The sequence below is a fragment of the Benincasa hispida genome, chromosome 4 (assembly GCF_027475165.1).
Source record: "Benincasa hispida cultivar pf3 chromosome 4, pf3_genome.v1.1, whole genome shotgun sequence".
NCBI classification, from domain to species: Eukaryota; Viridiplantae; Streptophyta; class Magnoliopsida; order Cucurbitales; family Cucurbitaceae; genus Benincasa; species Benincasa hispida.
The window spans coordinates 24,140,273-24,157,717 of record NC_143481.1 but is presented as its reverse complement, the minus strand read 5'-3'; the positions used below and the strand labels follow the sequence as shown (position 1 = coordinate 24,157,717).

The window sequence follows — 17,445 nt, the reverse complement described above, 5'->3', positions numbered from 1 at the left end:
CAGAGGATAGGAAGGTAACTCTTGTGTTGGTGTTGATTTCAATCAAAGGGAGAGTTGGCCATTTCGTTTGAGTCATTAAAGAAAGTAAGAATTGTTACCCTTTTCTGTAGTTTCAATTTAAAGCATGCTTAACCGAAGATCTAATTTTACAATAGGCTGAATTTTGCTTTTGGTCTCTCTAATTATTATGGAATTTTCCAGTGTATTGGTATTTTAGAATACCTAAAATTAATAACGAGTAATGGTCCTTTGTGTATTCTTCCAATGCATTAGGGTTTTCATCCCATCAAGATCTACATAAAGATCTAAAAACATAACCCATGAACTTCTAAGCTGAAAATAGAGACCTACATAAAGATCTGAAAATAGAACCCACGAATAACCAATTTGAAAATGGAATAGAGACCTTGGAAGATCTGAAAACTAAATAGAGACGTGAAAAATAGAGCTGAAGTCCTTGAACGAAAAGTAGAGGACTAAGCAATAGAATCAATTAAGTAGATGAACCAAACCAAATCAAACTGATATGACTGAACTGAACCAATCTAAATGAGCTTAACCGGTTTGGCTGGACCAAATATGTGTAACAAAATCCCTAAATCATGCTAATTTCGCGTTGATTTCACACGATTATCATGAACAATTTGGTCTGAGAATGTGTGGTTGATCTAAGGAGAAGAGAGCCCTTGGTGCTGATCTAAGGAGCAGAGTGTTGGGTTGTATGTCCTAAAACTCTTAGTTTGTAGAGTTAAACATTTTCTATTATCAATAGAGATGTTATTCAACATTTTTTCAATAAAGTTGTTTTTTAATTTGTAAATTGTACTTGTAAAGACTAAATCCAATAAACTAAGATCCATGGTTTTTATATGAATACTTGAACTTTATGCGGAGACATAAAGATGGATCAAGTTCGAGTAAATAACCAAAATCGTCTATAGTATACGAATAAGGTTGGGTGCCTTATTCTGGTAACATTATCGGATGCGGTCTATTATGTAGTTGTTACAATCTGTTGCTACAAACAAAGTGATCCTGATTCTTTTATATATTGACATGAAGAGTGGGGGTATCCTATGCAATGAGTTTGCATAAGATCGTATCAAGAAATAAGTCACTCTTACTTTATAATGTTGTTTAGTGTTTAAGACTGACTATTTCGCTTAGATGACCTAGGTAACTCGATCTTAATTATGAGCTAACTACGAACTCCTATTTATTCGGGATTATCCTTTGATTTGCATAGGTGAGAGTAGTCCAACAACACTGCTCAATAAGCCTCCCAGCTTGGGGATAACCCCGGGTAGATAGTTGGTGACATAGGGTGCAAAAAGAAATTCACACCTACCCGATTTAGGAATAGAAGGAAAGTTGTTCTCTTAAGTGCTGAATTCAGGTCTTGAACAAGGGGCTCCACCCTCTCATTCACCCAAGAGGGATCTTGTTTAGTGATTGGATCACAAACGAATTGTTCATTAGAGGATCAGTGGAACTTTAAGGAGTAAGACGTAATTTCAGGGGTAAAACAACATTTGACCCAACTGTTATTACGAACAACCTGTGAAGGGTCGACTTACTAATTATGGTTAAATCAAGTGGATACAAATATATCTACAGTGAGGAGAGTGCAACTCTCGAGCTATAGTGGTGTGACTCGATAGTTAACGAATATTGATTAATTCGGTCTAAAGAGTTCTAGCCAGTTAATCTCGAATCGTTGGAGCTCATGATCTGCAGGTCCATAAGGTCCCTCTACTAGCTCGTAAAACATAAACACCTTGAATTATTAAATTGAATGAATTTGGGATGATATCAATTTGAAGTATTCAAATTGAATTTCAATTAGAAATGTTCAAATTGAATTTATAGTTTGAATTTGAATAGTTCAAATTCAAATTAGGGTTTGTATAATTATATTTGATATAATTAATTAAGGTTTAATTTATCGAAATTAAACGAAATTGGAGAGTTTATAATATTTAAATATTGATTTAGATATTAATTACATGAATATGATTCATATTTAAAATTAGGCGTGTGATTAATTTAATATTTTTTATTAAATTATTATTTAATTAATTAAATTTGTTTAATTAAAATCAAATTAATTTTCAATTTTAATTCAATTTGAGAAATTGGTTTTTGAAATTTTAAATTAATTAAATAAGATTTTAGTTATTTTTGAATTAATTAAAATTGGAAATTGAGTTCTTAGTGGAAACATCCAATCTTCTCTAAGTAGGAGGTGGATTCTTCCTAATTTACACACCTTACCCACTTCATCTTGTCCATTTGAAATGGCATCATCAGTCTCCATAGTGGTTGCATGAAGAAAAAGGATAAAACTCCTCAATTTTGGCTAATTAAAAGTAATGGAGACCGTTGAAAACTAGTTTCTGCAGAAATTGTTTTTTCCCCCTCTCTTAAAACTCACACCAAAACCTTCACAAATTTAGCTCAATTGTGCGTTCCACCATCAAATTCAAGACTGAGAATAGTAGAGAATATCTCTTGGTAGTCCACGACTTCAATTGGAGAAGATTGCAGCTCAAATTTGTGTTTGAAGAAAATCTTCAAAGGTATATGTTGAAACCTTCTTAATACCCTGTGAACATTCTTATTTTGATGTTAAAATTAAAGAATTAGAATGCTTAATGATCTTTTTTTCTTCAGCTGCTTATTTCTGTATTCCAACAATGGGTATCAGAGTATCATATAAGATTCAATTCGAGTTAATTTTTGCTTGGTGGGTGTTTTTTCGTAAGTTGTATGGAAAATGATGAACTGATACGGTTTTTCTGAGTTTTGGCATTAAATTCTCTTTAGTTATGTTGTAATTCTTGTAATTGGCTCTAGATTGATGGGACTTAATGTGTGATTAAGTTTATATAATTCAATTAGAGTCATTGGAGTTGAAATTAGGTTGTAATTGAAGAAAGAAGTGTAGAAGGTTGAGTAGCAGAAACTGGTCTTTTAGCCACTGTTCTTCATACTTGATGGTATTTTTGTAAATACTCGATTAACGATGCCATACCCGATGGTATTTTGGTAAATACTTGATGGTACTCAATGGCATTTACTCGATGGTATTTTGATAAATACTTGATGCACGATGGTACTCGATGCTCGATGCCATACTCGATGCTTGATGGTACTCGACGATTTTTTCCCGATTCAGCCCAATATTGAGAATTAGAGGTCCGGTTCGAGAGGTTCGAGTCCAGTTCAGGACGGTTTGAGCGGTCCAAAAGTGTTTTAGGGCCAGTTTTTTTTATTATTGTAATAATTAGACCTTTGTTTGCTTGAGAATGCCAAAACTAAACTATATCAATTTGTGTTTAATTTTTATACATATGATGCATGTTATAATTAAATGAATCTTGTATATGCATATAGTATGTCATGTATATTTAAAATCCCACCATAGGAAGCATGTTACATGTATTGAAAGTATGTTATAAGATGTTATAATATATAGTATGCATGTTTAGGGTTTCAATTATTTTAATATAAATATTATATTAAATCATGAGATTTTTTATGTATGTTATGGATGCAAAAGCACGTCTAGAGTTTTATAAGTTATAGTTTAGACATTAAAATTCATAACAAAGATAAGTTGCATGCTCACATAGGTTAACCACTTGTTTTAATAGTTAAAATAGGTCGTTTTCTTATAAAACTTGGGTAACAAACTCAACCGGTATATAATCCTGTCTAAGGCTGGAGGTATTTAAGTTGACGGTCTACGGAACACCTCTTATCTAGAGATTATGGTCGAATAATTAAGCATTGTTAACTAGTTTTATGAGCAATACGTGAGCGATATGAGGCTTTAAAATCGGTTTATCACCTAGACATTGTAGGTTAAATCCAAATATAAACATTATACTTGGATAAACACCTAGACTTAGGTTGTTTTATTAATTGGAACAAACTTTAGTAAAAGTATACCCAAATATTTAGAACACTTAAGTGGGAGATTAACGATATATTCGATATATCGTTTTTAGCTCTCACGTAGTCAAGAGTCCACATCGTGAGATGCATGCTTGGCTTCAGGTCGCTTTTAGCGTGACTGCTTCATTTGAAAAGTGTTTGCATGGGTCAATAACAAGGTGAATGAGGGAAGTATTTCATAGTAAGTGGGTGAAAAAAAAAGTGTCAACATATCCTACATGTTGGGGTTGATGCCCTAAATCTCGTAGGGTCTTATAGTTATTAAACCTTGTATGAACAAATATTTCTGTGGTTAATAATATTTGATATTTTATTCACTTTGTCTATGAAATATATGATATTTTAGTTGCATTTACTACAAACCAATAAACTAACATCCACGATTATTATTATAACTTAAACATGTATGTGGAGACATACAGGTGGATCATGTTTAAGTGATAACCTAAATGGTCTGTAGTATATGGATAAGGCTGGACACTTTATCCTGGTGACACTACGAGTATGGCATGCTTTATAGATGTTACAAATGTTGTAAAGTGCAACAAATGTTCTGATCCTGATCATTCATATATTAGACACGCGAGCGGGGATATTCTATACAAAGGAGTTTGTATAAGACCGGACCACAAAATGTTTAGTCTCATTATATAACATCGTTCATAATAGAGACTTTCATTTCACTAGGATGACCATTGGTAACATGACCTTAATCCTGAGTGAATTGTAAAATCCTGCCTATGAAGGCGGTCCTTTGATTTATATGGGTGAGAATGGTCAGATCGCCGACTCAGCAAGCCTACCATTCTGAGGATTCGTCCGATTGGGGAGTTGGAAACTCAGCTACACAAGAAGGAATTCACTCCTTCCCCGAAGCAAGGGTAAGTAGATAAATTGCTCCTTTAAGGACTGATTCTGGGTTTTGAACAATGTGGCGCCACACCCTTTCTTGGCCTGAGAGGAGTTTAGTCATAGTGGGACTATGATCTATTGTTCATTAGAGGGATCAGTGGTACTTAAGGAGTTAGATGTAACTAAAAAGGCAAAACGGTAATTTGGCCCAGCTGTACTTACAAGAAATTTTTGAAGGGTCATCGTGTTGTTGATTGATTATATCCAATGGACACATAAATATATCTGTAGTACGAAGAGTGTAGCTGCCAGTCTTTAATGAAGTGTCCGACAATTAACGGATGGTGGATAATGTAATTAAAGAGTTTAATTAATTATTCACGTACAGTTGAAGCTTCAAGCTACAGGTCTATAAGATCCCCTTGGTAGCTCAAAAGGATTTAGTTGAGAATCAGGTTTTGGGCTAATTTGAAATGTTCAAATTAATAAGAGAGAATTTAATTATATATGATATAATTGATATAATGTATTTGATACATTATTTTCTAATTGGAGGAATAAATATTTGAATGTGATTCAAATATATTTTCTATGAATGAGATTCATAGTTCTTAAATTTAATATAAATATGATCTATATTAAATGCCATAAAATAGAGAAAATAACTATAGTTTATATTGTATATGATGAAATATTAAAACTATAGGTTATAAATATAATATGATAAGTTGGTTAAGATATTTATTTATAATTATTAATTATTTTATAATTATCCATTTTTCTCTCTAACCACCTTGGTGGGAGGTTAGTGGTTTTTTTTATGGAAAATGTAATAAAAAGAAAAACAGTTTTCTTCTTCTTCCTAAGTCTTCTACACGAAATAAAGAGCCTATGCGATAAACTCTTAGTCTACACGATTGAATCATTTTGCTATGCAATAGCTTGTCCTTCCTCATTCGTCTTCCTCCTCCAAATAAAAAACTCCCTCCTAACCAAAATAGCCAGAGCCCACCACTCTTGGGTTCTCACACCGAGAATACCAAGGTCATCAAGTGGTAGTGTCCTTCTCCGTTGTGGTTCGAGTTTGGCTACTATTCGAAGGGTTCGTGATTGTTCGAGGAGTTCGAGTTAGTTTGAGGAATTTATGTGAAAAAGAGTTCTTCAAATATATAATCTCTTGAACCTTGTTTCTTATTCAAAAGCATGCTATAATTTATGTTATGATGCATAATATGTACCGATTTACTGTAAAAATTTGTTTCAATCGAAATGGGATTTAGGCGATCCACTTCCGCTCATAGGTTCTCTATAAATCGAGTTCCTTCACTACGGTCTCCTCCATTAGTTTGAATTGTGAGATTCCTATGTTGCGCTTGCTATAGTTTTAGGCGACACTAGCTAGCTGTTAACTGCAACGATCCCTACGGAGGGTTGTAACATAGGATTTGGAACAACCCAAGCTTCAGATGAATAGAGTCTGATAGTTCTATCTTGAACATTGTCTTCCAATTCGAGGCATGTTCATATTTTTCTATAAGATCATAAAATGGCGGGTCACACTTACAAAAGTTATTAATCGTTAGTAAGTTTTTTACTGAAAATGGTAACTAAATGACTATCGAAATATGAATTATTCTGGAGATAGTATTTAGTCAAGAATGTCTTGCTTTAGTGAAGGAGTATTTGATTGTCCCTCAGTAGCACTTATTCTGGCTCACTATAGTATCATTGCAAATAAATAATGATTACAAGTACATTATTACTTTTTGATAAAACTTGATTTGGATTTAGTTGCAATTTACTAATAAGAATATGTTTAAAATTTCAGCATGTCGAATTCTTCTAAAAAACTCGCTTCTGCTTTAGTTAACGGTAATAACAATTAAACATGCAAATTACTAACAAATGATGATTCAAAATAAGTTTTAACAGAGGATTGTCTTCTATCTCCCAACTCATCTAAAGTTTTAAACAATAAAAATAAGAATGAAAAATACGAACGACGGAGTAAAAGCGATTTACTAGTCATTGAAACATGCTTAGTGGAAAACGATAAAAAGACCTAGATAATAGATTCAGGTGCCACTGATCATATCTGTATTTTCTCTCAGGAAACAAGTTCCTTGAGACAACTTACAGAAGGCAAAGCGACCTTTAAGGTAGGGACCGGGGAAGTTATTTTAGCTAAAACAATGGGAGATATGAAGTTATTATAGGAAATAGTTACATTTTACTTAAAGGAATTTAATATCCGTCTCATGTTTGCTGGAACTAAATTAAAAAATTTCTTTTGAAAATAATGAAGTGTTCATTGCTTCGAAAGATATTAATATTTGTTTCACAAAATTAGAAAATAACTTGTACATGTTAAAATTCACTGAGATAAAAGTCATTTTGAACATATAGATGTTTAAAATAGTTGAGACTCAAAATAAGAAAAGGAAAATTATCTTTGGCACTTGAGACTTGGTCACATCAATCTCACTAGGATTGAAAGATTGGTTAAGAATGGTCGCCTAAATCAGTTTGAAGATAATTCATTACCGCCATGTGAATCTTGTCTTGAGGGTAAAATGACTAAAAGATCTTTCTCTGGAAAAGGTCTTAAAGCCAAAGAACCCTTGGAGTTGATACATTCAGACCTTTGTGGTCCAATGAATGTTAAAGCTAGAGGAGGGTATGAATATTTCATCAGCTTCCTCGATGATTATTCAAGGTATGGCTATATTTATCTAATGCATCATAAGTCTGATATACTTGAAAAGTTCAAGGAATACAAGGTAGAAGTTGAGAACCAATTAGGTAAAAAACTCAAAATATTTCGATCAGATCGAGGTGGTGAGTATATGGACTTGATATTCCATGACTAATTTATAGAACACGAAATCCAGTCGCAACTCACAGCACTTGGCACACCTCAACAAAATGGTGTGGCAGAAAGGAGAAATAGAATCTTGTTAGACATGGTTCGTTCGATGATGAATTATACTCATCTATCAAATTCTTTCTGGAGTTATGCAGTTTAGACTACAGTATATATATTGAACATGGTTCTCTAAAAAAGGTAGTTTACGTCACTTCAGAATCTAGGGATACCCAGCACATGTGTTGGTGCAAAATCCTAAGAAGTTGGAACGTCGTTCAAAGGTATACCTATTTATAGGTTACCCTAAAGAGACAAAAGGTGGTTCCTTTTATAATCCTCAGGAAGATAAGGTATTTATATCGACAAATATAACATTCCTAAAGGAAGACCACATCAAGAATCACCAACATTGCAGTAGGCTAGTAATAGATGAAATGACCAGAGAAATCACAGATGCATCGACAAGAGTTGTTTATCGAGTAGGTCCATCAACAAGAGTTATTGATGAAACTGGTACTTCACATCCTTCTCAAGAGTTGAGAGTGCCTCAACATGGTGGGAGGATTATACAATAACCTGACTGGTATATGGGGTTTAATGAAACTCAAGTCATCATACCAGATGATGGCTAAGAGGATCCATTAACTTTTAAACAAGCAATGGAAGATCTGGATAAGGACCAGAGGATTAAAGCTATGGACTTTGAAATAGAGTTGATGTACTTCAATTCCGTCTGGGACCTTGTAGATCAACCTGAAAGGGTAAAACCCATCGGTTTCAAGTGGATCTAGAAGAGAAAATGAGACCAAGCTAGAAAGGTACAAACCTACAAAGTTAGGCTTATAGCAAAAGGGTTTACCCAAAGAGAGGGAGTGGAATATGAAGAAACCTTCTCTCCGGTTGTCATAATGAAGTCTATTAGAATACTTTTGTCCATAGCTATATTTTATGATTATGAAATCTGGAAAATAGATGTCAAGACAGCCTTCTTAAATGGCTATCTTGAGAAGAGTATTTATATGTCTCAACCATAAGGGTTTATTGAACGAGGTCAAGACCAAAAGTTTTGCAAGATTAATCAATCCATTTATGGATTGAAACAAGCGTCTCGATCCTGGAATATAAGATTTGACACTATGATCAAATCTTATGCCTTTGAACAAAATTTTGATGAACCTTGTGTTTACAAGAAAATCATTAACAAAAATGTTGCTTTTCTAGTTCTATGTGTTGATGAAATTCTACTTATATTCTACTCATAGGAACTGAAGTAGAATTTCTAGCTAATGTCAAGAGATGGCTTGCTATGCAATTTCAAATGAAAGATTTGGGTGAAGCGCAGTATGTTCTTGGGATCCAAATAGTTCAGAATCGAAAGAACAGAACTTTAGCATTATTTTAGGCATCTTAAATAGACAAGATATTGTCTAGATATAAAATGCAAAGTTCCAAGAAAGGAATATTGCCTTTCAAACGTGGAATTCATCTGTCTAAAGGAACAAAGTTCTAAAACACCTAAAGAAGTTGAGGATATCAAACGAATTCCACATACATCAGCAATAGGGAGCTTAATGTATGTCATACTATGTACTCGTCCCGACAAATGTTTTGCAGTTGGAATTGTCACCAGATATCAGTCCAATCCTGGATATGATCATTGGACTACTGTTAAAAACATCCTAAAATATCTTTGGAGAACGAGGGACTATATGCTCGTGTATGGTGCTAAGGATTTGATCCTTACTAGATACACTGATTCTGACTTTCAGAGCTATTTAGATTTTAGGAAATCTACTTTAGGGTCAGTATTCACTCTGAACAGAGGAGCTATAATATGGAGGAGTATCAAGCAAAGTTGTATTGCTGAATCCACCATAGAAGCTAAGTACGTACACCGAGGAGACGTGATTGTCACACAGATACATTTACAAAGGCCCTCTCGGCTAAAGTGTTCGAGAGTCACCTAGTGAGACTAAGACTACGAGATACTTAAAACTAAGGCAAGTGGGAGAAATAATGGGTATCTGATGCCCTAGTTTATTGTATTTATTCTTTTTGTTTTCTCTCATTAAACTTAACATTTATCCATTGGAGTTTTAGTCCAAGTCGGAGTTTGTTGGGTTGTATGTCCTAAACCAGAATAAAATGAAATAAAGAATAAATAGACTCCAAGAATACAATAGGATGCTACCTGAAAGGAGAATAATAGAAAAGGCAAATACTAACTAGGAAAAACCATAAACCATGATTTTCTTTAACACCTATAAAGTTTATGAAAAATATAATTTTGCACTCCTAAACTTTGGCAAGTGGGAGAAATAATGGGTATCTGATGCCCTAGTTTATTGTATTTATTCTTTTTGTTTTCTCTCATTAAACTTAACATTTATCCATTGGAGTTTTAGTCCAAGTCGGAGTTTGTTGGGTTGTATGTCCTAAACCAGAATAAAATGAAATAAAGAATAAATAGACTCCAAGAATACAATAGGATGCTACCTGAAAGGAGAATAATAGAAAAGGCAAATACTAACTAGGAAAAACCATAAACCATGATTTTCTTTAACACCTATAAAGTTTATGAAAAATATAATTTTGCACTCCTAAACTTTGGAGGCTGCATTAATTTAAACTATAAACTAATAATTGTATCAATTTAAACTCTAAACTTTCAAAAGTGCATCAATTTACTCTTTTCGTTACTTTCCATTGGATAAATGTAGTGAGAAACTAATAATTTTATCAATTAAACTCCAAAACTTTCAAAAGTGAATCAATTTAGAATCTCAATTAAGATTTTCTTCAAAACCGCCCATAAATCAATTATAATAATTTATTTTCTTGATCCAACATTTCAATAAGTCTAACACGTGTAAGAAATGAATACATAGCGATTTTCAAGTGAAATTCTAAGAAAGACTCTAAATTTAACTATTTAGTAGTATAACTGAAATAATTATATATTTCACACTATACTTTTCAAATTATATAAATCTGAACGAGAGTGTTAATTGATACATACAAAAATTCAGAATTTAAATTGATATAACTCTAAAATCTAAAATTTAGGGATGTAAATTAAATTTTTTTCCTTAAAATTTATGGTGAGAAATTTTATAAATAGAAATCAATATGATTGCTTCTTAAAAGTATAAGGATTAAAATGAATACTTTGAAAATATAAGTATTAAAATGAACCAAATTTTAAAAACACTCAAAATGGTATATAAATACTAAATTTAAATTTAAAAAAATAGAAAAAAATAATGCGTTTGCCGGGAGTCGAACCCGGGTCTATTGCTTGGAAGGCAATTATCCTAACCGTTGGACTACAAACGCTGCTGTTGTTTACAAACAAATACTAATTTTCTGCAACTCTATACCCAATAACTCTTTTCTCATTTGTGATCTGTAATAATAGCGTTAACAATTTGGCATAATTAAAATCTTTTATAAAATTAAAAAAAAAACAGTATAATTAAAAAGGATAAAGTTTATTGCTAAAATAATTAATAAACTATTTTATAAAATAGTAAGTCATATACAAAAGTTTAAAAAGTATATTTTATTGCCAATTAACCACGATAAAAATGGTTGTATCTTTTCCATGGTTAAACGTTAAATAACTACCAATTAACAACTTGATTCATAGGGACGTTTGGTTTAAATTTCTATAGATGTCTGATAAAAAAGTATGAAAATAACATGTCTTCATATAAAATTGCTAGAAAAAATTGTTATATTTGATTGTGCATGGAATGTTGTTAGGATTTGCAAATAACAAATTATGTTTGTATTTATCCTATGAAATTAGCCTTGATAGTCCCATATAGTTTTAATAGATTAATTAATAATAAAATAATTTTAATTGTACAATTACTTAAAAGTAGTATTAAAAAATAATACTTATACTAAGTTAAAATAACTAAGATTAAAATTAGTTTTTTATTTGTAAAAATAAATTAAGGAAACACTTTTGTAGATTGTTATTAATTTATTAAAATAAGTAATTATATTGATTTTGTTAAATTAATATAATTAGTTAATTAATCAATTAATTAATTATATTCTAAATAAATTGTATACAAAATGAAAAACAAAAGAAAAAGAAAAAAAAAAGGAAAAGAGAAAACATTTGGAAATATTTAAAAAGCTTTTGTTGAGAGAAAAAGATGTGGCTGTGAATAACTTATTTTTATATAATAAACATGATTTTAGCATATATGTATTATTTATATACTTATTCAAAAAGAAAAAGAAAAACGACCTCCAACCAACCCGACTTAGGCTCCGTTTGAGACTGATGTACCTTATAAAATAATTATTAGCAGTTGTACTTTTTGAAAAATCAACATTCGAACAATTTTCTACAACTATAGTAGTTTTGAAACATTTATAAAAGATAAAGTTAATATTACAATTTTTGAAAAAATAATAATAAAAGATATATATATTTTTTAAGGAAAATTATTTTAAATGACAAAACTGCTGAAAATATTTACAAATTAATAGATTGCAATAGACTACGATAGACTATATGTGTCTATCATGACATGGATAGACAATCTATCACGATCTCGCGGCCTGTCGCAGGTAAACTGTGAAATTTTGATATATTTATAAATATTTGAAAACGGTTTTTTTTTTTAAAAAAAAGGATAAAATTTAGGATCATTTGTACCACTACGATTAGAAGCTTGCCCTACTTATCTAGAAAATGATTTTGAGTTTCTTCCAACTTCTTTTTCCACTCCCATTCTCCTAATTTTTCTTCAAGTTTAACAGAGCAAAATTGGAAGATTCAATTTCGCAGTACCCTCTCTCTCTCGATTTAATTCTTAAACATATTTTGGTTGTATTATTCAAATATTATTTCTCAGCATTCGAATTTAGAATCTGAAAAATAGTGAATAACATATTTAGAATGTTGTTTTCTTCTTTATTAATGTATTATATTGTATGTATGTTTACTTCACTTGTTTCGTTCTTCATTTTAGATTTTTCTTTACTACATGTAGTTATCTTTCTCTTTTGCTATGGAAAAACGGATTTTTTTAAAAGTTAAATTATAGAAAATATCCTTTAACTTGTTAATTTATTTTAAAAAATATATATTTTTAACTTTCAAAAATTTTAATAATACTTTTAAATTTTTTTAATGTTCAATTTGTTTATTTACTATGCTCAGTTTTAAATGTTCTCCATGATAGATTGAAGATATGATATTCTTTCATCATTTGACAGTTTTAAGAGGAGATCTTGATTTTAGAAATTTATGGAATTTTATATTTTAACTTGAAGTAGTGAATCATCATATTTAGTTATTTCTAAATGAGAAAAATTGTATGAATTTTTTTTAATTTGTTATTTTTTAACTCAAGATAACTTTAATGAAAGTTTTGAAACGTTTAAAAGTAAATGAAAAGTATATTTATTTGAAGTTTTTGACAAATTTTCCTCATAAAATGAGAATACCAACTTTTTTAAACTTTATTAAAGATTAAAAGTATTAATGCAATATTTGAAACTTTAAGAATATTTTTAGAAGCAATGATTAGGCATACACCCAATTACTATGCTCCCCTCTTCTTTACACACAAAAAAAAAAAATCATAAAAATAATATTGAAAAAATCAAATTACCACGTAACAATATTTTATTAGGTACAGTTTGGGATGCACAAATGAGGGTGCTTTCAGTTGTCCCCAATTTTTCATTTTTAAAAGAAAAATGATTAAGTGCAACATCCTACCCTTTACACCCAATAAAAAAAATAAAAAATCATTATAAAAAAAACAAAAAATAAAATAAAATAAAAGTGCCATGTGGTACACGCAAGAGAATAGTTACACCCAAAATTTAAGGTATTATGAAATTTTTAAAGTTTATTGGTATTTTTGAAACGATTTCCATTCAAAAACTTGCTGTAAATGTTTTTTTTTTTTTTTTTTTCTTTGTAAGTATAAGAATTTTATTGAAAGCTTTGAAAGTTTAATAAGAGCGTTTTCTATAACTTAGCCTTTTATTCAATTGCCTTCCAAGTTTAACTTTCTCCCTTTCACCATATTTAATTTTTTTAAAAAGAAAAAAGAAAAAAAAAAAAGGGAGAGTAAATGCTGAATTTAGTGCATTTTCTTTTTTATTTGGTTTAGATCTAACTTTGTTCTCTCTCCAGTATCCTCTGAAGTGGTCATTTAACCAAAATTAACCAATGTAAAAATATATGATTAGAAAAAGTAATTAAAATATGAAAAAGTAAATTGAAACTAAAAATAAATAAATTAACGCTTAGAGATGAGTAGTTTAAATTTAAAAATGTGTCATGTCCCTAATTATAATTAGTGGATACAGATGTCTATAAATGTCATATATGTAATAGTTCAAAATTGTTAGGTGACATTGTGAGTCGTGATTCGGTTTTTATTAAAACCATCTCGAGATGGAAGTTAACAATAGTGAGAACTCAAATCAAAATACTATACGGTGAAGAGATGAAGAAATGAAAGTGATTTGCGATCGAATGGTAAAATAGATTGACCATTCATTATTTCGAGAACTTTAAAAAAAGTTGATCACTTTATAGGGAAGTGGCATGTACAAGGTTCCTAAGCTTTTGCGCAATGTAAACCCAAAAGGTTATTATACAAAACCATTTTGGAAGCAGCAAGGAAATTGTTGTATTGTTCAATGACCTTTGTAAGAACATTATGGTTGAAAGGGAAAAAAAAAACATTGTAGCAAGATTTGTAATGTCTTACCTGCCTTCTAAACCGTTCAAATCTTCGACCACTACTATAAATCTGACAACTTTTTTCTTTTTACGAAGAAAGCAAAAATGTCTCCTTTTTCTCTTCTTCTTGTACTAAAAAAAATGTTCAGAGAGATTCTTATTCCAAATATTAGTCATTAAATAGGTACTATAAATCCCTTCTTTCCTCCATTGAATTCAAGCTTTATATACCCAACACAATCAAGAGAATATCACAAATAAAACAAAAAGTTCGTAATGTACGAACGTGACTTAGTAAATAAGTCACCAATTATCATCTCTAAATTAACGAATGATCTGTAGGTAAAGTTGAGAATGTTAAATTATTAGAGAATGTAAAAGTCAAGCTATAGAAAAACATGTGTAGTTTTGTAGTAAATCAAAGCCAGCATGAAACATAAGGAGACCAAAAACACACACACGCACAAGAAGAAATTTGTGAAAATTGTTTAAGTTAAACTACAAAGTTGGCATTTTTGTTCAAAACCCACAAAGATGTTCATTTTTTCCGAAATGGGTTGTTCTGTTTCATATCAATAACTCCGATCTCCGCTCATACTTTCGAGCCCAAATGTGTTTCCCATTAATACGAAACTTAGCAATTCGTTTCCCGTCGAGAATCTGATCGACGGCGACCACCGAATTCATCATCATTCGAGCATACAGCGGCTGCTCGCCGGCCGGAACTTCCTCCATTTGAATACTCTCAACACAGTCTCCAAATGCCTCTGCAAAAAGCCCCTTCACTTCCTCCGCCGTCACCGGAAAACCTCGTGAAAATGTAAGAAACAGAGTCCGATCGTCTTCCGACATTCCGCCGTCTGCGGACGGCCACCCCCACAGCCCGCCGGTCGGAAAATTTTGGTCCAAGGATTTGGGGATAATTGTGATCGAACCAAAGATCGGATGTGGGAACCCATGAATCACTAAAGCCTCATTCGATTGAGAATTAGTTCTACCCAAAACAATCTCCAAAATGTCTGTGAAAATCCGAGCACAAACATGAGTGAGAAAGTACTTCACCCCACTGATTGCCCTGAAACGGTTTTGGATGAACATCTCAACCGGAATTTCTCTTCCGGCCGCCGTCGAGGTGGCAGGAAGTACGGTGGGGTGGGGCCCGGTGGCGTGATTGTTGGAATCTAAGCAGCTGAGACAGAAAACAGCTTCATTGGCTAGAAAATTCAATAAAGGGTCGGAGAGAGGCATGATTCTGAAAATGAAATTGGTGAAGCCCTGTTCTTCGAGCCATAGCCAAAGAGAGATGATTAGGAGGGACTGAGCGGGGTCTCGAGAGAGCTTGATGAGCAAACGGGAGAAGATTTCTCTGTCAATGGAGTGGTAAAGATGGAGCTCTTGTAAGCTTATGGAGGTCATTTCAATGGCGGTTTTTGAGTAGAAGAAACAGAGAAGAAAACAGAGGATTTTTTGAGTTTTTTTTTTGGGGGGTATTTGGCAGTTGAAAGGATTTAATGGGAGAAGTGTAAATTAACCAATTAGAGCAATGAGCCAACTGAGGAAATGTAGATGAAAAAGAGACTGGGTTTTTTTACTGCCATTTTTGATGAAGAAGCAGAAAGGTGCTTCTTTTCCATCTTTGGTTTTGTTGGGGGGTTTTTTTTAAAGAACACAACATTACTAACTTGAGCTTTTTTTTCTATTTAATGAACTTTATTTTTTAAGCCTTTTCAAAAGTTTGATTATCAGTGTGTTGCGTTGTTGGGTTTTGTGTGGATTATGAAGTTGATTTGATATAAAAAGGAAAGGAAAAAAATGAATAAATAAATGTTTTATTATGAAGTCTGTCAAAAAAAAAAATTATGAACTCATTTCTTTTCAAATTTTGACTAGATTCTTCAATATTGATGTATAGTTTATTTGGAAAATACAAAAAAGAGAGTTTTGGATTATATACCTACATGCAATTTTGGGTTTGGAGTTTCCACCAAATAAATTCACAAAAATATTTTAACTTTGTGTTTTACGATAAATGTTTCTTTAAACGGGTTTTACTATTAAAATTTGTTTGTAGTTTAAATTTTCTATGTTTGTATTTATTTTGTTTTTGAATTTTCAATTTTGTGTTAATTAAATTTTTTAAAATATTTATATATCTCTAAACTTTTAATTTTGTCTAATAGGTTTTTGACATATTCAAAAAATAAAAATAAGAATTACAGGACTATTAAAAAAAAAAAATTAAAAGTTAGGCACCGTTTGAACTTTTTTATTTTTTATTTTTAGATTTAGCATATTTCTTCTCAATTTCTTATAATGGTTTGTAACTTTCTTAAATAAAAAAGTTGAATTCATAGTTAAATTCTACAAATAACGAACAAGTAAAAACTACTTTTCTTAATTTTCAAAACTTGACTTGATTCTTTTCTAAATAATAGTAAAAAGTAGATAAAAGGAAAAAAAACAAAAAATTTAGAGGCGAAAAATGTATCTATAGGTTTAATTTTTTAAAAACTAAAAGCTAAAATCCAAATAGTTACCGAAAAGAACCTTAGTGATCATAAGATTTAAATTTATAATTAAATTATCAATTAATCTCTTGAAAAATTAATATATAAAACATTTATTAAATACAAAATTGAATGTCATTTTAAAATTAAAATACTAATTAAACATTCGATTTAAAATTCAAAATTTAGTAAACACTTTCAAAATGTGGAAGAATCAAATAGATATTAGAGGGAATAAAGGTGTATAATTGAACATTTGTTTTGTATTAAAAAAATTGATAAAAAAATGAAATAAAATAAAAGCACAGTTCAGCTTCCTTTTATTCTTTCATATTTACGTGTGATATTTAGTCGATCAAGACCATACATAGAAACTCCACGTTTAGCTTCCGTTTAAGCATTTCACATTTATGAGTGAAAAACTTCCTATGTTGAAGTTAAAAATTAAGCCAAAAAAGTTTACCGATGAACGGTGTTTAATTTCCCTATAATGTTTATCTATGCTCAAAAAAGAACCCCTCGACCGAGATTGG

The 17,445-nt window shown here is 31.1% G+C and overlaps 1 protein-coding gene and 1 non-coding gene across 2 annotated transcripts; both read right to left on the bottom strand.

Annotated features, from left to right (window-relative positions):
- Positions 1 to 10,942: 10,942 nt before the first annotated feature.
- Positions 10,943 to 11,014, bottom strand: TRNAG-UCC (transfer RNA glycine (anticodon UCC)). The gene has a single exon. It is a non-coding gene; the product is annotated as a tRNA-Gly (tRNA).
- A 3,778-nt stretch (positions 11,015 to 14,792) lies between these two features.
- On the bottom strand, positions 14,793 to 16,032 carry LOC120076596 (uncharacterized). The gene has a single exon (XM_039030471.2). It carries the CDS (start codon positions 15,819 to 15,821, stop codon positions 14,973 to 14,975), a length of 849 nt encoding a protein of 282 aa, XP_038886399.1. The 5' UTR covers positions 15,822 to 16,032; the 3' UTR covers positions 14,793 to 14,972.
- Between the last annotated feature and the right edge of the window lie 1,413 nt (positions 16,033 to 17,445).

Coding starts and splice junctions, on each gene's coding strand:
- LOC120076596 (XM_039030471.2), bottom strand. CDS start 15,821: ATGACCTCCATAAGCTTACAAGAGCTCCATCTTTACCACTCCATTGAC.